The following is a 27,686-nucleotide window of genomic DNA, read 5'->3' on the forward strand; positions in this document are numbered from 1 at the left end:
TAATACTTCACAATGCGACACATGCCCTGCTGACTGTACGATCTCGAGCAAGCAAAGTGAGCAGGTATTCACATTGCTACTATACGCGAAGACCTGTCCAAACACAATCCACGCAAAATGCGGATTAATAAAGAGCCTCGCGTAATGCGTAAAATAGGACGTTTTTACGATACTTTTTATTTCACTATGTACAGGTTTTTGATGTTCTGTTCAACAGGGTGAAAGACACCATTTCATTTATAAACTTTTCTTGCACGGCCTCACTCTTATTCCACCCTGTAAGAAAACTCGGCATTAAAAGGACGACCGAGATCTTTGTGTCATCATCACGTAAAAATAGCAACCGTAAAAAAGAGAAAGCACTCAAAAGGTAGAATACCAGTTGATACTGCGTCACACAAAGTTGAATGCCTCACATTTTTTTCCCCACTCATTTCTCTCACCTAGGCTGTAGGGTGTACTGTCCAGCCGAACTCTGGTTCTCGCCAAACACGGTCGGATCGATGAGAAGTGGAACAGGCGCAACAGTGGCGCAGGACACGTAGCTTCCCGAATGCATGGGCGGCGGTGAGAAAGAGGGCGGGTGCAGGATGACCGAGGGATGTCCGACGTCGGTGACGCCGGCGACGGTGATGCCGGATTTTTTCTCGAAGGCAGGGTTCTCCTGTTCTTGCGCCGCGACCGGAGTTGCCGTCGGAAGGCTACCCGAGTCCGATATTACGCTTGTGCTGCTGTGGGACATGCCAGGTCCTGGGGGATCTTCCCCTACAGCGGCGGAGAACGAAAGAGATTACACACTTGGATGATGGGAGCATTACTTGCGTAATCAGAGCACTTTTTAAAGGAGGTGACATTTAAAATGGCTCCAAACCCTGCCTCATCTGTCGAGCGCTGTCCATCGAGAGTCGACGCACAAAATATTTTCGCGCTGCCGCGTATTGTCAAAACTGGCGGAGAAAGCGGCCGCGGATGGCCGGCACGATCCTCGCGCGACTTTGAAAAGTTCCTTGTGCCTACCCTAACTGGGAAGTTAATTAATTAATAAATTAGTTAATTATTCATATAGTATATACTCTCCCGCACAAACGTTCACCTGGCCGTATAATCCACCCACGTAAGTAGGATCTGTGTCACTGTCGTAGCTTTCTCATTAATAGATCTGTCTCAAATTTAAAGAAGAAATGTAACGAAATCCAATACTATCTATATTGCCACATGTATAAAACAAAGTGGCAATACCGACCGCCGTTCTTTCAACACTGCAACGTGCTGTGAGCTGCCAATCGTTATCCAACTCAGACTCCCCGTCTAAGCGCTGTGCCAAACTTTTGTCGGTTGTGCGCGTGAAAATGATACTCGACTCAGCGCCTTACCCGTAATAGACGCAAATTCACGCTGGTTCGACTCCGATTCGACTCCAGACGGCTGACACGCAACATTGCATGAAGGGCCACCATGTGTTGTCGTTGTTGTTGTTGTTGTTATCGACACCAACTGGGGTGCCGCCGATGGCACGAGCGACGTTGAATCGACGTTGAAACGCTGACTCGGAATCGACGTGGCGGACGGCGATTCCGAGAGAGACGACGTCGTCGGCACCGTCACATTTGGCGGAGGCGGCACAGGAGGTGGCTTGAAGACTTCCTTGTGAAGGTTCGGCAAAAAGCTGCCGATGCGGTCCCACGTTTCGCTCCAGAGGCGTCCATAATTCCCGGTCTGCGGCTTGGCTCCCAACTCTTCTCCATTCTCCTCGAAGACGCCTGCCGTCTCCATCACCAGCAACATATTTTTCAGCGACTCTGGAATTGCTTCACTCTGAAAGTAAATGATATCACCTCTGAAATGATGCGCTACTTTTAATGCGGAACTTCACCGCATAGCGCGATCCTAGTCAACCGTAATCTCGAATGACATTGTTCGCTCCCACGATTTGTTGAGAACGAGAGGTGTACATACACCTTTTTGTGACACTTGTGCAGTTAAGATAATTGTCACAAAAAAGTGTCCGCACTTTCCACAAATCGGGAGTGGTAACTATAACGTTCTGCACAATGGTTGGCCTTCAGCGTGCTATGTGGTGAAGTTCTGTTTTAAGAGTGTACAGCAAAGACCGGAGGTCTTTCTAATTAAATGCACCTGACAGAATTTGACACACTTGGCCATAAAATTGTGTATAATTTTAGATGCATCGTGTGGGGTGAAATTGGATGCTCCTTACGCAATCATATGTGTCATACTATGAGCATATATAGAGCATATATAGAGCTATAGAGCCTAGCGCAGGCCAGGGAACGTGACATGGCTCGATAGCCAAGTTAGGGCCCCACAGTTGCTTTGACAGTAGTTGCAGAGGCCAGACTTCAAAACTCACTTCAAGAGCTTTCTCTGCCATGAGACACACTGGTTCAAAGCCATTAGGCATTTGTATGATTTTAAAATGAAAATAAATAAATAAAAAAGTCACCACCTTACCAGTAAGTCACTGCCTTCTGAGCGCATGTACTTCTCCATAAAGTCCAAGATAGTCATCCAGAGTGCAGTGAATGTTGGGAGAGACAGCAAGGGGTTCAAGTGTTGAAGGAACACCTGGAAGGTAAATTACGTTTCAGTCGAAAGATACCTCAAACATACATAATCGTTTAAGGTAGCGCAGAAGTCATTTTTAACACCCTGTTTCCTTTCTACGAAACTGTTAGGTAGGCCAGTAAAACGCACAGTGAGAAGTAATTCACCCCACAGAGCCATAAATATCGCAGAAATTAAATTTAAAGTATGCCGCCAAAAGCGACAGTGTGCAATGGCGGTAGAGAGCAGTACCAGCCTGTGACCTTGCGCTGACGCTACAAGGTCTGGGCTCGCTGATTCGTTCAGCATGTCGTCTGCCAGTAGGTTGTTTAGGACTCTGAAGAAGGGAAACGCCCGTGCAACAATCAAGTCCCCGATGCCCATGGTCACCTTTTCAATTCCTAATCCCTCCCGAGGGAGCATGTTTTCCCGACTACAAAAGAAGAAAGCCCTCACGTGCAAAACGAAAATACAGGCGCTGACCTCGACTGACTGTGCAGAAGCTATGACGTCATAAGTCATCCCTTATAGGCCATTTTTTTTCTGATAAAAAAAACTACATGCTTTCATCGGAAGTCTTACACTGAAAATATTTTGTACGGCCCTCTGTACTCCTTTAAAGTACTCCACCCAACCACACCGCTCGCACACGTCATCATATTACGTGCTTTGACCTTATGCTTCTGTTACATTTTGTGATGTCACTCTAAGACGATGTCCCGATTGGATGGCAGACTAATACTACCGTTCCTTTTGAGGTACACGCCGGCGTAGGAATTATGATGCAAATTACCACAGAGTCTCGAACAAAAATGCGTGCCTGGTTCAATTATTCATTTTACTCCAATTGAAATTGTAAAATTAGGAGGAACTAGTAACAGTGAGATGAACACTTGCATGCACAATGACATCACCTACCATTGGAGAAACCGAAACCACGAAGCATCTAAGTATAGCGTACACTTACAGTATTACTTTTACGATATTTATTTTAACATCAGACTTGAGGGGGGGGAGATCCAGCGTGACAGTCATAAAAGTTCTTGCTGTTGCTGGAGTATATCTGTCTAACCAGCATTCTTGAAAAGTTTTGAAATTACGAGGTTTTCAAACAACTTGCAATGTCGTAACGCAGGTCATGACAGCCTATATGTACATGATCACATTTTTAACGTTCAAACAATCTAGATTTTCATCTCTCATCTTGCTGCATGCACAGGTATGTGCGTGTTAATTGGTGCAACCGGGATCAGTAGGGTGGGGGGGTGGGGCGTTCGTACCGAACCCCCTCTACCTTGGAGGTCTCGCTACACCACTGCTTCGGGCGAGCATGCACGGGTAAAACGTCACTTCCCGTTTATCTGCCAACGCCTCTCGGTGCTGTTTGGCAGTTTTAAAAAAACCATTCAAATGAGGAACGTGGGACTTTGTGCGCGAAATCTGTGGACTACAACGTATGAAACGGAGCCATACCTTTAGTGGATTGCGTATGGTTCCTCAACCCCTTTAAGGCACTTATAATTAGGGCCTGACTTTTTCGGGTTTTATTTTTGGCCAAATTCGGGGGGTAAATATCGGGTGATATTTTTCATTTGAAAATTCGGGTGTATTCGGGTTAAATCCCGTTACGGCATATTCTGTCGTCAGAAATTCGGGTGTATTCGGGTGATTTTTTTTTTTAAATAAAAATTTGTCTTATCATGGAACTAATGTTTAGCAATGTTATCAAACTTTATTTTAATGCACGCTTACGAGTGTGCCACACGACCCGGATGTTTTCGGGTAGATTCGGGTTAAACCCGAATTTTACATGTTTCGTTCGGGGGGTAAATATCGGGCGGATACAGGTTTAACCCTAAAAAGTCAGGCCCTACTTATAATGTATTGCATACCTTGCACAGGAGCGTAGCTCCCCTCATTCTTGTCTCTTCCATACCCAGCGGATCGCAAGGACTCACGTTTTCCATCAGCTTTGTCAACAGAGGAAAAAGGACCTGAAAGAGATTTCGATGTGCAGTCGGAAAACCGTCTCAAATTAGTAACGGGTTAGTTAGTTCGATTAATTTACAGCTGTAGCTAGCTTGCGAAAGCTAGTAACCGGCTTACAATTAAAGTAACTTCTCTCTCAACGGGTAACCACTTATAGCTGCAGTTGGCAAGTTAGGGTAGCTAGGTTAATTTACTAGTTACTCCTTAAAAATCGAAATCAGAGGAAACGCACCATCGACTTTATTTTAGTATTTGTACAGTTCGGTTGCCATCACATCACATCACTGAAGCAATAGCTGGTTTTCAAAGCTATCACAGGTAACCTTCAAACCCCAGTTGAGATACAACCGTTCCCACAGGAATTAAGTCGTGTCTCCATACCATCTGGATAACTAATTTCCGGATAAGTGAATCATGTGAGGGGAAGTGTACAATTCCATTAAATATGTTTATTAGTCGACGAAACAAAAAAAAAAAGAAAAGGAAGAAACGACAACGAAACTGTGCTCTGGCACAAGATAACTTGCAAATTATTCTCAAGTGGACTGTTTCACTTTGTCTGACGTCTCCGAGACATGTGACAGAAGTCTGCATGACACTCTGCAGGATCACTGGAAGGCCACTTTCCTTTTTTTTTTTTAAATTAAAATATGAAGACAGCACTGGCAACTACACTAAGTCTAAAACAGTTAAGATCACACCAGTCTGGAGCATAGATCACTGTCGCTCGACAAATTGGAATTTATTTCCCAATTTTACAACAATCCGTTAAACTGTGCTGCAAACATAACCTGTCTGTCTGCTGCCTTACGTTACCTTTAATTACTGTTACATTTTATGTGTATTCTCAACAAAAGTTGCAACAAGTTATAAGTTACTGTTGCTTAGCTTACTACCCAAGAACTGTTTGAATGCAATCAATATACAGTCTCACTTTGTTGAAGCATGCTTCCCATTCGAGGGCAGTCAGTGCCTGAAGGTCTTGAGCTAGCAGTGACCGTTGAAGGTAGGTCAGGGCAGACGTACGTACGTCCCGCCTTGTGTCACAGCACAGCCTCGCAATACCTGGTCGAGCCACACAATCATCAGCAATCTGGCATCATTCAAATCAAACGTTGTGCACAACAGAAATGAACTATACCTCCCTAGTCTAAAGCATGCTGAAAAGTGTAAAAATTTTGGGCTGTTTGATGTTTCATATTAAAATTAATATTTAAAAAAACGGTAAAATCTCTGGTACTACGAAGAGGATGACACACACACACAGCACTGTACAGGCAAACCAAGTAGTGTCAATATACAGGAATTTGGTAGAACACCTCAAGAAATGTCATGATTGCGAACTCTTATTTGATAAAAAAAAAAAAAGACTGGATATAAAAACACAAAAGCAGATGCACGGCTATTCCAAGAAGCAAGAGAGATAAAAAGAAAAGTCCTACGACAGAACGGTAAATGTGTTAGTGTGGAGTGTGTTTATCTTTCCAATAAAGATGGAAAAGTACATATTTACTTTACGGGAAACTTTTCCCTCTGGGTCCTCCATCTGTATGGATTGTACTACCCATTAAGCTTTGTAAGGTTTAAATAAATTCAATTCAATTCAAATCAATTCAGTTCAGTTCAGTTCAATTCAATTCAATAGCAGAGAGAGCGAGACCTGCTTTCCATCATAAGAAGAATAGTGGGGGAGGGAGAGGTAATACACTATAACCACACAGGTCTGGGACAGGTTGGAACCACACAGCTTTGCGCATATTTTCCTTAGCAATGTCACGGAATAAAATGAAATGAAATGAAATGAAATAAGACGTGTACAGGAAATAAAAGTTGGTTTGCCAGTGCAGTGCTCTCGTCCTTCTTGTACCATCACACTGGAGCTTTTTTCCTAGTCTATCTGTGTCAAGTGCCACCTGTGGAGTGTGAATGTTGCGTTGTGCCTCCAAGGCCGCGGATGGTGTTGCATATGCAACTCGATGAAAACGAGGGACAAGGACAGGGGGACAACTAACCTTGCAGAAGTGGACACCAACATGTAGACCACAAACTAAGTGGCTGCCCTGACAGAACGGACAAGTCACCCGCATTCCTTGCTGGAAGCCCAGCGTGGAAGAAAGACCCTGTTGTGTCCGGAGGAGTTGTGTCTTTCACTTGTACTATGGAAGCAGCTCTTGTATGAAGGACGTGCATCAGGTCCAACAGCTGCAAAAGATCACAAAGACAGTACAGTTAAGACCCTAACTTTTCCGCGAAAATGCGTAGAATTTAGGATGTATCGCGGAATCTGGTGTTTTACAGAGAATTTTGTGGAACTACGGACCTTGTCCGAGGGACACAGCTTTAATGCCGGAGATGGATGTACCTACGGCTCATAACACCCTTTCCTGCGTCACTTAACTGAGAGGACAACCAACGTGCACTAGAGCCCCGCACCATCCGCGGATGGAAGCGGATATCCGCAAGATACTTGCGGGTTCCGTTGAAAATGTAGCACTTTCCGCAGTGTGCGGTTCGGATGCGGATGACATGTGTGTGGATGCAGGTGCCAAAAATCTCATCCGCGCAGGGCTCTAACGTGCACCACGCAGCTCACACTGGCAACGGTGGATGAGCTATTTCCGTTTTGCTGCCGTCGGCAATATCCTTTCTAGCGTGTTCCTCACTGCAAACTGTGCGATGACTAAACGTTCTCACTTGCGGAGACAACCGCGGCAGAGGGTAGTACGGTACTGAACAATTCTACGAAAATGCCCCAATTATTTTTCTGTCGTTACTACGTTAAGTCTGTTACGCTACTGTTGAAACAACACAAGTTACCATTGATACTACAACTGTATTTCGGATTTGTAGGCACTTTACTTCTATGCCACGCAAAAAGGTTTTGTCTTCATAGATCTCTGTCAGCCTAGACGCGCGAGCACTTTCTGCATAAAATTGCAGAATTTCTCATCCCCTGCCACAGAATTTGAGATTTGCTCCAGCAGAAAAAAACGGGCCCTCAAAAACGACATCACACGTGTATCACTTACTTGAATGGAAACACGCTGATAATCGGACGGCGCTTCATCTAACCTATCTTCACTGTCGCCTTCGTACCCTTCGCTGTGCGACCGAGGCTGCTTCCTCTGACAGTGGTCGTCCCTGCGTCTCGTCTGCATTTTTGTGCCTCTCGTCTTTGCTCCTTTTCTGCGGGCATTCTGACCTGTTTCCGAATCGTCAGACAACGTCGTCAACAATCGTCAGACAACATAGTGAGAACTACAGTCACAGACAGATTCTTCAGGCTTCTGGGAGCCACAGAATAGGTCCAAACTTTAAGTTGAAATATTAATGAATATATTATTTGAATATTATATATATATACATTTACAATATGTTTGTAACTCAAACGTCGCCATGCCAGTCCTGGACAGCTGTTTCGGCCTTGTTGGGCCTCATCAGCAGGACGCAGGCAGGCAACGTTTGAGTGGATGGCGTCAGAAGGTCACGTAACACGTGATTCCTCCCGTCAGGGCGAGATAACTCACTCACTTACATTTACAATATACATACATACATATACAACATATATTATTGAATGAAATATTATTATGAAATATTGAAAAATTATTCAAAATAGTAGCTCCAAAGTGCTGTCAATTTTGTGAACCAGCTTCGCAGGGCAAACGCAACAACTGCTTAGTATTATTGTTGTACGCAGTGGTAAATATGTATGGGCAGGAATTACTGTGGTTTGTGGACAGTAAAAAAATTAGGCTGAAACGCACATGAAAACATGAGCTGACATTGCCGACAGATCATTCCCACACCGTGATCTGACACTTGAAATGAAATGAAATACTGGACACTGAAGTACATTTGATGAATGGAGCATTTGGTGGTACCAAGGGCATCGTCCAAAAAATCGAAGAGTTTGAAACCTTGTAAAAAAAAAATCAGTCGACTACTGTTTTATTTAACGTGTAGGGCACTCATGGTACTGAGGCAAGGCATCTTAGTAGTCAAGCTGTCATGATACTTACACATACATGTTCCATGTTCCTCATAGTACAGGAAGTAATAACTAAGTCCTTGACTTTTCCATAATTCCGCACGACATTTAGGATGAAAAACCAGAAAAACCAGAACCTTAGTGATGTCCAAGTATATACCTTTAGCTACGCTAACTTTAGCATAAGAGATCTAGCACTGAGACTGTATGGCTGGGACTGGGAGGGAGAACCACCTCCCTACAGACCCCTTCGCTTCCCTTCCTTCTGATCTCACGCCTCGCAATATATCTATGGTGAGGACGAGAGAGAGAGAGCATACCCCCGTGCAGGCTCGCCTCGACGAATACCCGTATGCAACGTATGCATCCGGCCACGTTGCTCTGCGTGATGTGTGCCATGTCTCGAACCAGGAATGCCAGGCACTCGCAGCACTTGGCCAGGGCAAATGGGTCATGTGGCATCAGGTCACAGGCCAGCATTATTGAATACTGGTTGGTGGGGGAACCACGACTGCCTTCATCCCCTTCACTGACCTGCGGAGGAGGAGAGACGTCAAATTCACCAATGCCTCCTGCATCTCTATGCCTGTCAAGTCAGTCAGCGAGCTCCCCGTTCTTCGCGCGTATCCGCATTAGTATAGGGGGGCCTCCGTCAGGTGGCGCCAAATCCCTAGAATACGCACCACGTGATACGTACGCAGTAGCTGCAGCTGCAGCTGCAGGAGATGTCCGCAAGCAGAATTTAGCCTCGTGTTGTGGCAAGAGGCACTTCGATTCGAAAAAAAAAATCGAAAAATGACAGACAGAAAAATAGCGGACGACTGTTTTCGCGACCCTCGGGAACTAGCGCCACCAGCTACAAAAAAAGAAAAAAAAAGTGCCACGGGAGAGGAGGAGCAGGAAAGGTGTGCTGGGGTACAGAGCGGCCATCTTGCCAGGCATTAGAAAAAATATAGGAGGCATTGAATTGAATTGAATTGAATTGAAGCCTCCAATATGTCACACGAGAATCGTGTCGACATGAAGCAGGATTTGATTTGAGCAGGAAATGTCACCTCATCGTTCCTTTAAGTAATGCTGCCTTCTTACCAGAATCCATCCGCCGGTCGCCAAGCCACTTTTGCCTGCAGAATGTAGCGCTGGCATGCCTTCAGCACTAGGGGGTCTCGTGTTCTCGCTGCTCGATGATGCCACGTTCTGGTAGAGTTCGCTATCTGATGTGTATCCTCGATCCTCGCAGCATTCCGCTGGTGTTTTTCTCGATAATTCGCTATCTGACTGAACACCTGGCAATGGGCAACACATTTGAGGAAACACATTTGAGGCAACAGTGGGAATAATTGCACAATTGCGAATCAGTGCTGTGTGATTCTCTAAAATATATGCTGAATGCCAGCATAACGGAAGGTGTACTATTGTTAAGTTTCTGCTCAAACTGGATTGGGCACTACAGTTCCACAGCAGCCCACACTTAAAATCTCCAGTTATCACATAACACAAAAAAGGTAGGTAATTAAATAAATTCATCGGGGAAAAAGAGAGGAAAGTTTTTCAAGCACCAAGCGTATAAGCAAGGATGGTTTTCTGATCACCTCCTTCGTCTCCCTCTCAAGCTTTTTTTAACCGTCGGTTCCTCCCTTTCTGACCATAGACAGTTTCCAAATGAAGACACAAAGGACACACAGGATGCGAAGGACAAAAGGGAAGGACATACCCAGACTACCAAATCCGTCGTCATCTACGGATGTGGGAGCCATTTTCGCTGGGGAGGCTGGAGTTAGAGTACCGAAGAGGCCTGGTGGCCGGAGTCCAGCTCCGGCACATGCCATCAGTGAGAATACGGTTGCCCAATCCTTAGCAGCATGAATGCAAGGGGCACTGGTGCGTAGGAGCTCATAGAGTGCATATGCCACCTGCCGGGATACTTGCTGTATCGTAGCTGGCTTCAGCATCAGTAGCATTCCCAGAGATTGCAGCACCTGTTTGTGTGTCAGTTAGCTGGGTTGCATATTTTTGTTGATACTGTAAAACGTTTTTAGTTCGACTCAACCTCATACCTCCACCCCCCTCGGTACTCCCATTGACTACGCCCACGATCTATTCAGACGTTTACGAGCACTCACGACCAAGAATCAATTTCAGCTGGACACTGCCACCCGCCCCACCTTTAGATCATCCCGAGACAGACCAGGGAGGCCCAACCATCACCGTGCAATATAATAGCTCACCTGTGAGGCCATCTCCTCTCGCAGGATAAGCCGTATGGCAAGGCGCAGGATGCCGACGACAGCCCGTTCCAGGAGGAAGCGGTAATCGCTGGCACTTGCACCCATCACTAAGCTGTAGAGGTGGTCACGCACAGCTGGCCAGATGGGTCCCACACGATCTCTTTGGCAGGAACAGTCATCAGTGTCAAACAAAAAGGCGTAAAAAAAAAACGGTTTTTACCCCGAATTTGCGACGCTTTAGGGTAAAACCCGGAACAGCCAGGTCAGATCGTTGCAAGTGCAATTAAAACCGAAAACGAGACAAAAGGTAGAAAGACTGCAGGAGGGAAAAAAAAAAAAAAAAAAATGAAAGCTTTTCTCTGGATAACCCGTAGTTATGGGTACCCCGACCGTCAGGCAACTTGCTCAGATTACCGCCTTGACGTCAAGCAGTATTGTCTCATATTCATGCTTTGAGGCAGTGGTTTATCCAGAATTCCAGGCATGCAGAGGTGGTGCAAAAAATGGGGGGGGTCATTATTACAAAAATAATTTTTGCTCAGACTACAATATCCTGTTAAGATGGAGCAGCAAATCACCTCAATATACATGCAAAGCGTACCTACTTGTTTTGCAAGACAACCTTGATGAGCACTTCCAAGAGAAAGACAGTCGAGTATTCGTCGTAGCCGCCCGACATGGATGAGTGACTTTCGGGACCATGACACGCGTATATCAGTGCCTGCGAGAAAAAGAAAGAATAAAAAGCCCAGTTTAAATAACAGCACAGATGATCCACAGCAGTAGCGGATCGCCTTCCAGAAAAAGGCTAGGAGAAGCGATAGAGACGGGAAATTCTTTGTGACAGATTTGAGCTAACTTGTATGTAATGAGGCCCAATATACCTTGACTAGTTCTTGCAGCGCATCGATTCGCAAAAATTTGCTCTCCGAGATGAGAAGTTCCGGATTGCAGTTGACCACGCATGCTTGGGCGGCCTCCCTGGCTTTTTCATCTTCGGGGTTGGGACCTCGCTGACTGCTTTCCGTCAGGTACGAATAAACTGAACTTAGGAACCCCTGCTGTTCATTACGCTGTGCCTGCAGGGGTGACTCTTCTGGACGAGCTAGGGAGACCGAACCAGAGGGATCCACAAAGTCTTCTGCCTGTTGAACGTGAGTAATGGAACGCTTTAGCGGACCACTTTGAACTAAAAAAAATGATACCTATCTATTTATTTAATACATTTTATAATCAAAGACAATGTGTCTTCAACCTACGGGTTGTGGTTTGGCAATAACACGGTGCTGCAGGACCTTCACCTTAACACCTGCAGCAGCTTCACTTTTAAAGGGGCAGAGAAACCATATTCAACACACTAAATGTATGGCTCAGTTTCATACGTTCTAGTTCACGGATTCAACAGTTTCGATAGACTGGACGGTTTTTCGACTGTTTTCAACCGTTGACGGTGGCACCAGACAGCGCTGAGAGACGACGGCAGACAAATTGGAAGCGACGTTTTATCCGTGCACGCTTGCCCGAAGCACACTTGCATGTTCTCTGGTGGCAGTCTCACACCTTACAACCACGTATGTTGTCATGGAAACGGAAGAACATGCACTTCCTCTCTCCACTATAAAATGTCATTCCAAAAAAATGGGCGAGGAGGTGAGGAGTTGAGAGAGACAAAAAAGTTCACCCAGAGCGCAATCTTCCGAGGGCAACAGCTTCGAAATGAGGGATAGTAGAAACATACCATTTTGATATGCGTGTTTAGTACTCATAAATCAATATTTACAGTGTTGCTTCTCCAAAAGTTTAGAAATGGTTTCATAATCCCTTTAAATATGCTTACTTCACATCAGTGAAGTTGATGGCAAATGGTGCAGCTTTTGAAATGGTCAAAATTGTGTGTCAGCGCTTAAGGTAATGGGGGAAACATGGTAGGAACGAGTTCCAAAAAACAAAAAACAAAAAAAAACAAAATACTGAATTCAATCTTATCCTTACTGCTGTAGTGTGGTTATAGTGAACATAGAGGCACTTGTTGACTTTTTAAAACTCATTCCTACAGTTTTTTACCCTTCTCCTTATGCATGAACAACCAGGAGACAAACATCTCTGCACAAATAGACACAAAGCTCAAAATGTGAACTGCTCACCGTGACCAACGGCTCTGGGAGAAGCCTGGCCAGGTAGAGCCGGAGCATACAGTCTATCAGGTTCTTCCAACCGTCCCTCAGGATGTCTCCATGTCTGTGGGCCATAGTGAAAACTGTCTTGGCAGCCAACTGGGCCTTCTGGCTGTTGCCCAAAGCAGCGGGAATGCTTTCAGGTGCCTAACATTAAAACGGACATATCAAGCAGAGCAGACAAGTGTAGATAAGAACTGTGAATGTGTTTGGAGCATGTGTGACTGGAGCCTGAGGTTTCCGTTTCCGTTTCCTTTCAGGTTTCCCTATCTACCATGTGGTTAAGGGTGTCATAAAGCAGCTTGCTGGAATTCACCACGAGACACTGTTTCCACATTCACACTATGAAGCATACACCTATAGGTTCTTTTTTTTTAGTCACATCGAATGTATTGACTGCATGTAACAGAATCGTTTTTTAGCTTTCGTTCAAGTTTGTACCGTCACTTTAACCCGTATGTCATAAATAAATTCCTTTTAGCTGCAAGTACCAGTTGTTTCGTCCATTCTTTTTCATCAGTTACACCACAGAGTCCAGTCACAATGACAGAATACGACAAAAAAAAAAACACTGACTTCCGTGCTCGTAAGCGCCGTGAACTTGCACAGAGAGATGATGAGGTGATCGAAGACATCACTCATGGCATAATGCGCAGCTATGCTGGCACACTTTCGATATCCCGCAATGGCCTTGTTCAGCACCATGCTCTCGGGAGCAGCCTTGTCCAGGACGAAAGAAAGCGTAGAAACGGCTGCGCTCCACACCAGAGTGAACAGGTCGTGATCCAGAAGTCCGTTTGGAGCGTGCACGAAGGCACCTCCTTTGGCCATCCCTCGCCTCAAAAGAACCTTGAAGAAGACGACGACGATAATTTGATTAATGATTAATTGTATGTCGGGAGATGACTGCGGGCATGGCCGCCTGCCATGTTGGTCAGTCTCTCAATTAATTCTGTCTGGAACAACACAAAAGCAGTACCATTCTTGCGATGATAACTGGGGAGTTTCATCAACGCTGGTGATTACTCTACCCCACAGCCCGTGGTACATACATGAGTGGTGCTGGGTGCACATATGCGATTGGCCAGTAGCATGCTCTTGAAACAATACATAACCAATACATGAAACAGGTGATCCCCAGCTTCCTCCTAATTATCATCCAATCTCATTAACTTGTGCTGTTTGTAAGATTATGTAACACGTACTGTTCAAGCATGTACGAAATGATGTACGCAGAAGATAACACCATATTCAGCCCTCGACAAAGCAGTTTTCGACATCGGTTCTCAACAGTAACACAGCTTATGGAGTTTCATTTTGACCTCATGGAGGCACTGGATAGGGGATATGAGGTTTCAGCATTGAAAGCGTTGTATTTATTTATTTGTTTATTTATTTATTTATTTGTTTGTTTTCAGTCCATACTATAATGACTAAGTACTTATTCTACTCGAGAACAATACGTGAATGGAACAGCCTTGCGGCCCCGCTGTTGTTAATCAAGGTGATACGCATTATTTTGTTACCGTTTTAGAATCTGTATTGTCATCCTGCCACCTGTAATGGTACATTGTGCAGATCGACGGTATCTTAAATAAAAAACAGAACTTCAACACATAGCATGCTCTTAGCCAACCATCATCCCGAATGACGTCGTTCTGCCCCGATTGGTTAAAGACGGGAGGAACTGCGATCCTCTGCAAAGAAACATTGCTACGCGAGATACCGTACCAAACCTCGGATTCCGTGATGCATCCGGAATTTCGTGCGTTCTCATTGAACGCAGAAAACATACAGCCTTACACATCATGCACAGCAAATACTTGCCTTCCAAAGGTAGTTTTCTCGGACTAAACCGGTCTGTTCCGCCGGCATCACAATTTCCTCATTCCTACAAAAACGGAAACAATACGGTACACGTTTAGGTTTCCGCAGAACTCGAGGAGTGCACAAGTGTACGCATGAGCCTAGCAACAACTCCCAGCTTTCGTAAGACAATGAAGTCTCTGCATTGCAAATAGCTCTGGGGATTTTGTTGTTGGCAAAGTTGCTACAAGAGTGGACATCGCTGGGACACTGTCATAGTCTAGATGGCATCACCTCTGACCAATGGACAAGACACAAAACGAAAGTCAAATGAGGTACACAACTAATAGTAATAATTTTAAAAAAATTATTTGAATGATGATGAATTGGGGAGTTTCATCGCCAGGGGTGATATTCTACCCCATTACTGGTGGTAATGTAATGTGGTGAAATGGAATACTATGTGTACTAGCCTCGGCTGTCATGATGACATATTGTCGACCCTTTATTTTAAAAAGCTTCCTACAGAGAGGCGGCTCATTTGGGCATTTAGGGACCGTGGTCGTACTCTAGCATACTTATGTCACTCTAAATTCCAAAATGCCCACCAAACAGAGCATAGGCTATTTACCTGATTGCATTGTACACTTGTTCGAGCATATCCTTGTCAAAGTCTATGCCTCCATTCACATTCTTTAAGTTTTTTTTGAAGCCCTGAAAACAGAGGTTATTGTTATAAAAAACTGACCTAGAGTTGTTGTACGCTTTTTTCTTTCACATTTCAGAAATTTGCAGTTTTCTACATTTTCGATACAGCCCCTCACTTTCAGCAAAATTTAGCGGAATCGCAGAACCTGCTGTTTCCTTCAGAATCCTGTAATTTTTTTTTTGTGTGTGGAATATTCTATATGTTACAGAATTATATAAGAATTTCAATCAATCTGCAACATTTTTTAGGGTTAAACTCGATCAGTCACGACTGCGATGCTTGACGCGCCTGATACTACTGGCACTTACACGGCTGAACATGCCACAACAAAAGAAAATTTAACAACAGGAACAACCCGAGAGAAATTATCAGAACTGAGTCTAATTTTTTCTTTGTGCACTGAAAAGTTATGAAAGGCTGGAAAAGTGCTCAGGACAAGTCGGTAGGCGATCTTGGGAGAATGCAGCAACATTTTTTTTTTGTTGTTGTTGTTTTCTCTTGCCTGTGGAATCCCGCAGATTTGTTAATCCCATTCGCAGAAATTTTAATGTTCCATGGCAGAAATCTAGGGGCTTTAATTTTGGACGACATCATTGGCATCATTAAACGCCCCATGGAATCAATTGTTATTCTCACGCCCAATATTTTTTATTTTTCTTAAGAAAATGGCTCGATATTATGTACACCTTTGGGCAAGGGCTTTCATGCATGCCAGCTACATGAACCTCCTGACGATGACTGTCATGATAATCTATTTATTTATTTATTGATCTATACTGTCAGCTCTATGCAGGGCCGTTACAGGACTGGGAAATACATACAAATATACATGAACTTCACTAAGAATAGAACACAAAGAATAGGCAAACAGTAGGCACAGGCAATGCGTGGGCATAGCACATGCTGCACCCTAAGCAACTGCGAAGGTATGCAAAATATAAATGAATACCTTGGCTTGTGCAAATATTAGTAACTACCTAGAAATTTTGTGAGAATCAACTGTCAAAGTATTTTGGTATATTTCAAGCTACCACAAAGCATTTAAATAATTTCGAATTATAATTCCAAATTTTTCGCGTAACCTTGAGCATCGAAATAGTAAACAACACAATCTAGAAGTGCATAATTATAAAATTCGATAGTCTAGGCATTGCATCCAGGTAGTACATAACAAATGTAGTTTAGACAACAAGATAGCATGTACATGTATTGCATGTATTTCATGTTTCTAGAAGCAAAACAAAAATCCTGCACATGCTAGAGGCATGAGCATTGCATGTTTGTACACCAACATGTCGGCATATCTGCGAATGCGTGTTCACATTGTTCATAACTGCAGTTCCTATAATGTGAAATATAAATGTCACATTGTTGACAATGTTGCTCATTTTAGACCGGTAGTACATAAACTACCCAAACTAAAATTGTGCATAATAAATTATTACTATTAATTGATAATGACTAATGATTAAAGTTGTTATCAGATATGAAGTGAAAATGCACTGCTCGAGCAGGCCTGCTAGTATCTTCGAGCTTTAAGATAAAGGAAGATGAAGTACACATACTTCTAATGTCATTGGGTTGATCTGTTTCTTCACATTGTGGTTGTGTTGATCCACGTTCAACATGATAACTGCATACGCTAGCGTGAAGGCAGCATCGCTGTTGGCAAACGGTTCGCCAGTACTTTTCTGTAACAGAAAAACAACACGTAAATATAGAGTTTAACATTTGTGAAAAAATCATTTACAGAAGTAGTAGCAAGAAGATGCAGAGCTCATTCTCACGCCCAATATTTTTGATTTTTCTGAAGAAAATGGCTCGATATTATGTATGTACACCTTTCGGCACACCTTTTTTTCTGTACACCTTTCGGCTCTTCCTTTCAGCCCAGGTAGAATAACGTACGGTTATGTGAAGAAAATAACATATATACTATAGTGGTCATAAACATAATGAACAAGATGTAAGCAAAGCTTTAATTTACATAATGCCGTTGTAGATTTCAAATGGAGATTGTTCCGCAGCCATAAACTGAGAGGTGTTAGCCTTAAAGCCAAGAGCACACCTTTACAAAACAAATATGAAAGTGCAAGGCAATATGCAGCACTGGAGAAAACAACTACGAAAATGCTGCACTGCTCGAAATGGAGCAGCAAAACTGACCTCCTGCTGCAAATCACCGTACTTACATGCCAATGTTCTGCAAAGTGTTCCATTAGAAGCGCAATGAGCGGAGCTTCTCCGGGAAGGCGGAACGTTTCGAGGTACATCCGAAGGGCTTCATCTATTCTCGTGCCTTGAAAGCAGAATGACCTGGAATTTTCGGAGAGGCGATGGGTCGTTAACGGTCTCCAAAAATACTGTATCTGTTGCGGCTTACTTGACAAAAGCGTCCAGGACCTTAAGGTTCTTGCGGTTCGACACGTACTCCCCAATTTTTTTCTTGTCCAGCTGCGCGTTGTCCCTGAGGAAGGCAGCCACTTCGGCGGGATCGAGGGGATTGCTGAGGAGGCCGTGTTCCTGGAGGAACTCTATGCCTTTGCTTGGCTTGGCATTGAAATGCTCCGTCCCTGATGCCAGCACCTGCGTGGATTATGGGGAAAAAATAGATTAGATGTACCAAGGGAGTCCACTACTATGATTAGGGTCTGACTTTTTCGGGTTTTATTTTTGGCCAAATTCGGGGGGTAAATATCGGGTGATATTTTTCGTTTGAAAATTCGTGTGTATTCGGGTTAAATCCCGTTACGGCATATTCTGTCGTCAGGAATTCGGGTGATTTTTTTTTGTTTAATAAAAATTTGTCTTAACATAGAACTAATGTTTAGCAATGTTATCAAACTTTATTTTAATGCACGCTTACGAGTGTGCCACGCGACCCGGATGTTTTCGGGTAGATTCGGGTTAAACCCGAATTTTACAGATTTCGTTCGGGGGGTAAATATCGGGCGGATACGGGTTTAACCCTAAAAAGTCAGGCCCTAACTATGATGTAGTAGACATAGCATTTGACGTACGTCAGATTTAATTTATCCCTTAGCAACGAGCCAACTTCTGCATAAATTAAATATATGTGCCTTCGGATCAGTAGGCACACGCATCACCTAGTCGACTAATTAAGTAAAAAAATTACCAACTCAAACACGCAGACCAGTCTGGCAAAAAAGGTCTAACCTTCTTCCTGTGTTTGATTGCCATGAGCTCTTCGTGCGTAGGAATGTTTTCCGAGACGTTCTTCCTGTTTGGCTGAATAAAAAGGGATTCTCGCCCCTTGGGCGTCGTTTGGAGGAATATGTCTCCAGATTGTCTCCCGAGCATCTGTTGCCCCATCTGGTAGCCAAAAGGCACGAGGACAAGCGGCGGTGCAGGGGGCGTCGTCGGTGCTTCGGGTGATGCACTGCCTTCCTCGGGACCTGTTAAGTAAAATTAAAAGAAAAAAAAAGGTTCTGCTATGCAGTCCAGGATAAGTTACTTTGAAATAGAGACTATAGGTTACAGTTATGGCTAGTTTGTGAAACAGTAACTAAATTACTGTACAATTTTTATTACAATTACAATGGGAACTCCATTGCTCATGTAGTGCCTCAGTGCGAATACTCTTTCTTTTTATTGTCCATATTATTCGCACAAATCTATGGGTGCTCACAGAGACCACCGTTGACTTAATGGGACGTTCTTTAAAAAATCGATCGATCAATCAATCAATAAATTAAAAAACAGAAAGAAGCGACCATATCTCACGTGCAATTGTCTTGGCATGACTCTCCAACAGGGTTCGAAAGTGGCAGTGTGTCTCAATGCTGTCTACAACCGCGAGCAAGGCGTCCAGGCATAACAGGTGCACAGAACAAAGATCCGCCATGGGATATGGATTCTGAAGAAGAAATATTCATTTCAGACAATGCGCATAGATTGAAACGTGTTGCGAGGATAGCGCCCCTAGCTTTAAGCGGTGGAAAACCGACTTTCCCGCGAAGTGGGATTCACAAATCCGCAGGACTCCGCGGAGTAAGAGGAAACAAGCAAAAAAAGGGCAGCATTCTGCCAAGATCGCGCACCAACTCATCCAACACGCTTTTCCAGCTAACGAGGTACTTTCGGCACGTTTGTAAGAATTAAAAGATTGGACGAATCCAGAATTCTCTGAATCCGAGGAAGGCTCTGTGAATCCACGAATCTTATGAGCCTCAAATCTTTCGAATCCTTTCTTAAAAAAAAAAAAAAAAAAGAGTTTAAAATGTCAGGGGAAAATACGCTTCCACTGAAAAGCGTTTTGAAGCGGAATATGATATCTTTGCTTAATGACAAATAAGTTAAATAATACTTCGCTTCCAGGAGAAAACATACCCATAGAAATACATAAACTCTAGAGTCTGAATTCTTCCCATAAAACTAAGAAACAATCAAAAGCAAAATCATGTTACTTTTAAACTTGTAATGCGAGACTTCTTGCCTGAACTATTTCAGTCCAAAGCAATGTAAACAAACAAGAAAACATCCGCCGGCCAGTCAGGGTCTCGGCAGACTCTGCTGGCGCCAATTCGAAATATTCGATTCGCTGTTTTTTTAGGCACTGGGATTCGGATTCCAAGAACTCTAATCCGTGCCCAGGATTTGAGGATTCAAGGATTCGGTTAACCCATTCCTAGTAAGAATCAACCATGATTACGAGTGCGAAGGAACGGGGACAGAAAGGACAAGACACAGACAGGCACTCACTTCTAACAAAACTTAATGTACAAAAGCACACTTTATACTTGTTTTGACCCCCCCCCCCCCCCCTAGAGTGCTTTGAACCTTATCAAGTTCTCTGTCAGCGATACAGACTGATTCCGTGCCAATACAATCCTTAATCGCTGTGGCTTCAACGAGCTCTCTTTTTATCGCGTCAGATGACACATGCAGGATTTCCCAGTCCTCACAGAGGAGTTTACAATACAGCTGCACGAACATTCGAAATCGAATATCTGGTGCTATTCGAATGCTGTTCGCAACCTATTTTCACTGTTTGAAATTTTTGAATATTTTTCGAATAGTACTGAAGCGAAGTATCGCTATCGCCGGTCTGCAAGTGGGCTTCGTCTCATTGCGCCCAAGCGTTAGGTGAAGCTCACACTTTACGTGACCACCATTTTAACTCCGTTCTGCAAGTCGGCTTCACATCGTTACGCTCAAGTGTTGGGTGACGCTCGCTTTACTCTGCTTACAGAATTCTGTCATTGAAGTCTACAACTTCTGTGAACTCATGGTCAACACTAGACTCTCTGCATCGCAGGTTCCAGTAAATGTAGTCCCAACTTTAAGAGTTACATTTAGTAACAGACAGAAATATGTGCAGTTTCTAAAAAATGTACAGGAAATTCACGATGTAAACATAGATATGAGGAGATGCGCACAAAGCAAGCTGCATGAAACATGATGAGTTCATGCAGTTCATCCACTAATACAGCCTACCATACACAACACAGAGGGACCCTTCTCTCACAACATATTATGCTGCATGAAAAAGGCTCACAAGTTTGGAGCAGGACATTATCGAATGAGCACAACACCACAAAATACTTCACCATGAGGTTTTTGAAATTATTCGAATTTGATTCGCGATAGAAAATTTCGCTATTCGCACAGCTCTAGTTTACAATCACGTACACAGAAACATGTTGCTTTAACTTTATTGGAAGGCTCCCTAATCGTCTCTGTCTCTGTTCCTTTGCACTCATAATCATGGTTCGCTTTTCCAGCCTTTCATAACCCTTCAATGCATGAAGGAAGCTCGACTCAAACTCCACCGATTTCCTTTCGTTGTGGCACATTCAGCCATGTAAGCGCCAGCATTATCATTGCAGTCACGACTGATCGGGATTAAACCACGAAAATGTCGCAGATTGATTGAAACACTCGCATACTTCTGTAAGACATCGAATATTCCGCAACTCTTAGGGAAACAGCAGGCTTCTGCGGAATTCCGCGGAAAGTTAGGGGCTCTAGGTGTTGACAACTTACACACCGTTGACAGCACTTTGGTGAGATCCTCGTACACGTTGGAGCAGAAAAGATCGCAGTCGTAGTTGAGATAAAGCTCGGTGACCAGCCCTGGAATGCGCCACAGGTGGACAATGGCGTCGACTGCCAGCTCCTTGTGGATGTAGGTGATGGGCTCCGTCACGACGAGTTCCATCAGCTTTGTCAGGTACATCTACATCGACGTCGATCGTTAGAGGCTAAATACATATTGGGCAAATGCAGAACTTTCGGTGCAAGCGCAGAATAGCTTAGAGCTAGAAAGGCACGTACCTCTAGTTGAAACTTGAGGTGGGTGCGCAGCGACTCGAAGAGTAGAAAACACGCCCTGATTGTCAACGGCAAAATTGATACATTCCGCGGAGTGCTGATCAACTGGAAAGTGGAAGGTGATGACAATTCGTGAGGGAAAATTTATACCCCTGTGAGATGGGCATCAGAAATCCCCATTAAATGTATGGCTCCATTTCACGCATTGCAGTCCACGGATTCAACACGCAAAGTCCCACATTGCTCATTTGAATGGTTTTTTAAAACTGCAATTTCTTTCTGTGTGCCACTGGTACATGGCACTCGGAACATTCGAACCATTGGAACAACTTCGTAGCTTTTATAATTAAAAAGTTAATTAACGATCTCTAGGTAATTAGTCATTCGACGGTTGAGCAACAGATCGCCAAGAACGTCCGCAGGCGCAGAGATGATAGAAGTGAAAACACGATGTCTATAGCCCTTGAAGTTTTTTTATTAAAAATCTGTATAAAGAAAAAGATACCCTGTAGATAAACACTGTGAAAGTACAATACAATACTTTTCCACAAAAAACATCCCATGCTTGAAAACAAAGTGCTACACATCTAGCAGTGGAAATAATTGAGAATAGCACACTCTTAAAACAGAACTTCACCTCGTAGCACGCTCCTAGCTACTTGTCATCCTGAATGACGCTGTCTGCCCCCTGATTTGTTGAAAACAGGAGGTGCATGCCTTTTTGTGACACTTACAATTGTCGCAAAAATGTGTACGCCCCGTGCTTTCCGTAAGTCAGGAGTGATAACGACATCATTCTGTGCAATGGTTGGCCTTCACCGTGTTGTGTAGTGAAGCTCCCTCCAAAGAGTGCACTTTTGATCATTGAGCACATTTCCCCAAAACACCCGTTAATACACCTTGAACATGAAGATTGGAACTTACAGTGATGAAAAGCTGAAATCAATAAAGAAAGTGCGCTAGCCTGACATGGCAAGTCATGTTGCATATCTGTATGACAGACATTTACATCAAAATATGTAGCGAAGCACACTTTTTCACAAAAACTGTGCCTCAAAATGGCGCACGTGTTATAACAGGGTACAAAACCGAGATTACGCTAGCAATTCTGGTGTCATTGCCTTCGTGAGGTGGGGGTTCAGCCTTTACAATGCTGAGAAATCTGGAAATTTGTTGGAGACACAAGGCCAAACCATCTTTCTGTGCTCTTTTTTTTTTTTGTCTGTCGCCTTGGCTCCTAGAGGCGGTGGGGAAAACCTGCGAGGTCGCACTGGGCACAATCGACAAAAGTGCCGATCTTTCTAATGTCTGCCTCCTAGTAAGAACGGACGTCAGCAAAGAGGCGCGACACATCGGGGCAGCCAACACACCATCGGTGAAATTGAACGTTATGAATCACAAAATCATCACTGTCTAGATCTGCACGCATAGGCCATGCAGTTTTGCAAAATGCAGTGTCACCAGCATCCCTTCTCTACGATTCAAACAGTACTTACAGCAAAGAGATTCCTGCAGAGGTCATCTTTCACCAGAGCCAGCACAGACGGGAAATTGCCGATTTGGTCACCGCCAGACTCCAAGGCGACTGCCACTAAGCTGAGACCAATGCTGATCATAGAGTCCGTGTTCTGAGGGTCGTAGGGGCTGATCAGGGTACAGAGGAAACGTAACACCTCTCGTGCGGTGGGAAGTCCATAGGGCAGCACCGGACCTGCGAGAATTCGAGGTGGGATCAAGATGAGAGAGCTAGCTTAAGAATGCTACCATTACATGTCAACATACCAGGGCCTCTTTCAGAAAGACACAAACGCCTATTCGCTCTTGCCACATTCTCTCTGAGGGAGTTAGATAAATAATCATGCTCTTGGTTAGAGCCCCTAGCATTCCGCGAATCCGCAATTCTGCGGAATTGGCCGTGTCTCGCGGAACCTGCTGTTCCCCTCAGAATCGCCCATTTTTCGCGGAATATTCGTTATCTTACAGGTTATGTAAGGATTTGTATCGATCGGCGACATTTTCGCGGATTAAACCCGATCAGGTGCGACTGCAATGCCACTGATAATGACATTTACACACCTGAATGTGCAATGACGAAAAGAAATTTAATGGCAGCAATGCCCCGAGAGGGATTGACATAGCTGAGCCTAGTTTTCTTTGCACACTGAAAAGTTAAGAAAAGCTGGAAAAGCGTTTGCGATGAGTCCGAGTGTGATGTTGAGAGAATGCCGGGATTTTTTTCAGCTCATTTTCTCTAGCCCCCCAGAATCCCGTGGATTTATAAATCCCACTTCGCCGAAAAGTAAATTTTCCACCGCACAATCCTAGGGTAGCTTTACTCTTGGTTAGAGCGCCGTTGATTTAGGGTAACGCCCATTTCTGATCCCCCGGATATGAGAAAAATGTAAAACTCCGTAACATAAGGGTCTACCCCCTTTCTAGTCCAAACCCAGCAGCCAGTGCTCCACAGCACAGGCACTGTTGAGGTCACGCGTAAATGCACGATTAAGTGTGACAGCGGCTGTGCACACGCGTATCCACGCTACCTTCTTTTCCGCCGTGGTGTGTGGTGAAACGTACTCCACGTGGATTCACATAATCGTTGTCTCCGGTGCAGTTTATCGCCGTTTTTCCCTCTTCGTACTCTGTGCTGGCCTCGAGACTGGATGGGACAGCGGGGGGTTGATGGCTCTCCGGGCAACTCATCTCGCAGCCATCGTGACCGACGGATACGAAGCTTTCCGTGCTCACTTGTAGGGAATTGTCCTGCAAAGGATGTTGCTGTCCTATCATTGTCCTATCAACAGTGACATGATGCCTCTCATGGTTTTCTACGCAGTTAACCTGAACCTGAGTGAGCTGAAACGCGAGTAAATTCTGCGGGGGCTCCGGCAATAAAAAAAAAAGAAGGAACCGCTACAATGTGGTTAAATGTTAAAATGTTCCTATGAGTTGACCCCTTGTTAGTTTTCTCATTCATGAATGATATGAAGGTTCACTTATATGAGTCTCACAAGCATCCCACTTTCCTTGCTTAGGCTGGTGCTTCACATGGACATCACTGTTCCGGGTTCAACTTAAAATCACATTGCACAGGGAATGCAGTAAATGATGTAAGTAACTTCATAAAACATACACATAACTATTCACACTGTCGAGTCTACTGAGCGATAACTATGCTGGACATGTTTATGCTTGCTACCATTCATCTCTTTTTGGTAAAATATGATGTGACGAAATTAAAAGATTGTTTCAGTTGCTACAAGGTTCGTGACTGCATAACTAAAAGTGATCTTTAAGGGTAACTAAAGGTGCACAAAACTACCATCAGTTATAATATAATTCAGTCGGATTTCTAGTACCCCAAGGTGAAACTTGCAGGGAGAGAAGTCAACTTAAAAACTACCATAATTTCCAATTTGATCGTATTATTTCTGCTAGTTAACTACATATTAATATTATTAATATTTATTAATATTTTAATAATATTATTAATATTAATATATTAACTCTGGTAGTTCCGACCAGTGTGTCGATACAGAACCGAACCGCTATTTTTATGTGCCATCTTGGAACTGAAGTGGAGCTATTGAAAACTACTGTTCCGAAGCGGTTCGGAACCTAAATAAACTGGTTCAAACTGCTATTTTTACGCTCCAGAACCGAACAAAAATCTTTGAACCTGAACCCAACCTGTAAATTTTTCGGTATGACACCTTGGTTCCGCCAGACCACGGCTCCAATAGTTATCAACGCGCATTATCATTACATTACAACAACCATTACAACCAAACTGCGCGCTCGTCGTGCAACCACGTACAACACACAGACAACTGCTTACAAAGCCGTCGCCTTGACAACCAGCCGTCGCCTCCATGTCCACGATGGAAGTCACAGAGTCCGACAAATGGATCACTCCCGGAGGGTCACCAACTGATGAATCTTGAACGTGCGCTTCGGAATCCGTATTGATCGTCGAGCATGTCTCTGCAGAAGTAACGCTCGCATTCTGGGTCGGGGCTTGTTCCGCGTGCGGCTGCTGCGCAACTTCCGCGTCCCTCGAAGTTTTCGTGTGCCTCACTTGAGGCGATTTCCTCTTCTTGCTGCCCTTCGAACCTTCCATGGCGCCCGAACGCATTTTAAGCTGCGGGAACGAGGTAGCGTTAAAGGGACGGTCTCCCAACATCCTAATCGGGTCCGAAACTGGACTCATTTTTATTTGTGAGAGTAATACTACAAGTAAAGCCCCTATAGCTTTCTGCAGTTACAGAGTTACAACGTCCAAGCTATGAAAACGTGAGCAGTTTAGAGCACGAAAAAAAGTTTACGATGAAGCAACTACGATGGCTTACTTTTCGTACTAAGCCCCCCTTGGCGCCTTCGGAAAACTGCGGAAACCGACAGAAGAGGAGCTGCACCATGTCCGTCAATGCCTGTTCGGCTACCTTTCGCAGAAGCCCTGAAAGCAGTTCGGTTTCCCTATTATTAGCAGAACTGAAACCTGTCATTATTCAAATCCATCGTCCTTTATTAGACACCCTGAGAAGTAAAGATACCTTGAGATATAAATTCCCGAATTCTGCTACGTGAATGGGCCGAAACCATAACTACACACTTATCTAGTGCAGAAACAACTCGACCTAAGCTGGAAAGGGTCTGGCCAACAGATTAGCGCCTACTCCAATCAGTTCCATCGCTCCAAAGGATGCGGACCTCTCGCGTGGAACGCATGTCGCTCTTCCTGCGCTCCTTACTCTCTCATTATTTAGCCACTCCCTACACTTACTCTGGTGTTACCCTCCCTACACTTACTCAATTTTTGGACAGAATATCTACAGAGTTTAGTCGACTCACTTATCTGACACGCAAGGGAAAGGGTGCTCACCACTAAGTCTTCCCTCAAAACATATCCTAATGCACGTCTGCATGATTTCGCAGAGAGATTCATTGGAGAGCAGAGCTCCAACCGGCGACAGGAACAGCGATCGAAGGACATGCAGGATTTTGACGAGCACGACTTCGTCCGAACCCGTGTCCGTGCCGGCAAAGCGGACCCTCGTGACGGCATCCGCTACGCTCTCTGCAGTGGCGGCTGCGGACTCTAACCTTGGATCTAGAAAAAGAGAAGTTGCAAATGTTACTGTTTTCCCAACTGTACTGCTCGCGAGGTCACCTTTAGTAATACTGTATATTCGAAGAGGAATATGCACTGCACTCACCAATCAGTCCATAGGACAGGAACTTGTTAACGGTTGCTAGGGCCATCGAAGTGACAGCTCCGGGCATTTCTGCTGTACGAACGATATCTAAAAAGGGTCCAAAGTACACACTTGGCTCCATGTCTGACAAGTCCGTAGCCCGGCCCAACATTTCCTTCAGGCCCATTAAACCTCTTGTCAGCGGGTCCTGTTCTTCCTGTAATAGATCGTCGTATTTTGATAAATAGCAGTTCCTGAAAATGACTACAATAAACGGCAGTCACGTCTTTTCTCTCGTCCACTATAAACTAGAGATCGGACACGAAAATACCTGGTAATGATGCGTCCATCCCGATGTTCGTTTCAAGGCAGCTAATAAAACGACGACTTCACCGGCCACGATATAGATACGGTTTTCGGGAAAAGACATTTCACCTATTTCATACCTGAAAGACAACCGGAACACAGGTGCAGCAGTTGTGATACGGGGCTTACGTATAGCTTCGCTACTTGTTGAGTTCAGCTTAAAATTTTTGTATTTAGAGAGATTACTGCCGATTATCTAATCTCGAATATCGACAGCAAGATGTTCCTCATATCTGACAGTGGTAGAAATGGAAGATGTGCTATTACATTTTTACTTTTTCATGTTGGTTTTGTAGCGCGCTTACAGTTTGCTGGATGGCATGGGGCTTGAAGATCAGACGACATGACGTACCGTACGCCACGTCAGGG

The 27,686-nt window shown here is 44.2% G+C and overlaps 1 protein-coding gene across 1 annotated transcript; it reads right to left on the reverse strand.

The window, feature by feature from the left end:
* Positions 1 to 154: 154 nt before the first annotated feature.
* On the reverse strand, positions 155 to 27,661 carry LOC135369033 (Golgi-specific brefeldin A-resistance guanine nucleotide exchange factor 1-like). Its single transcript, XM_064602642.1, has 33 exons — positions 27,593 to 27,661; positions 27,283 to 27,397; positions 26,973 to 27,168; positions 26,639 to 26,866; positions 26,106 to 26,212; positions 25,595 to 25,897; positions 24,300 to 24,519; positions 23,253 to 23,467; positions 21,760 to 21,861; positions 21,473 to 21,661; positions 19,207 to 19,339; positions 18,640 to 18,878; positions 17,846 to 18,048; positions 17,655 to 17,778; positions 17,028 to 17,153; positions 15,385 to 15,467; positions 14,775 to 14,838; positions 13,524 to 13,796; positions 12,918 to 13,094; positions 11,658 to 11,918; positions 11,379 to 11,494; positions 10,774 to 10,933; positions 10,260 to 10,524; positions 9,635 to 9,831; positions 8,866 to 9,079; positions 7,584 to 7,756; positions 6,567 to 6,756; positions 5,489 to 5,619; positions 4,458 to 4,559; positions 2,473 to 2,586; positions 1,374 to 1,815; positions 444 to 765; positions 155 to 276 (listed from the first exon to the last, which is right to left on the reverse strand). Exons 1-33 carry the CDS (start codon positions 27,598 to 27,600, stop codon positions 267 to 269), a joined length of 5,802 nt encoding a protein of 1,933 aa, XP_064458712.1. The 5' UTR covers positions 27,601 to 27,661; the 3' UTR covers positions 155 to 266.
* Positions 27,662 to 27,686: the final 25 nt, after the last annotated feature.

The sequence above is a fragment of the Ornithodoros turicata genome, chromosome 9 (assembly GCF_037126465.1).
Source record: "Ornithodoros turicata isolate Travis chromosome 9, ASM3712646v1, whole genome shotgun sequence".
Classification (NCBI taxonomy): domain Eukaryota; kingdom Metazoa; phylum Arthropoda; class Arachnida; order Ixodida; family Argasidae; genus Ornithodoros; species Ornithodoros turicata.

Excerpts from the sequence above, each read along its gene's own strand:
- LOC135369033 (XM_064602642.1), bottom strand. Across the intron at positions 19,340-21,472 it reads TCACCAAAGTGCTGTCAACG|AATCCATATCCCATGGCGGA; the intron begins GTGTGTAAGTTG and ends TTTCTTCTTCAG. Across the intron at positions 9,832-10,259 it reads CGACGGATTTGGTAGTCTGG|GTGTTCAGTCAGATAGCGAA; the intron begins GTATGTCCTTCC and ends GCCCATTGCCAG.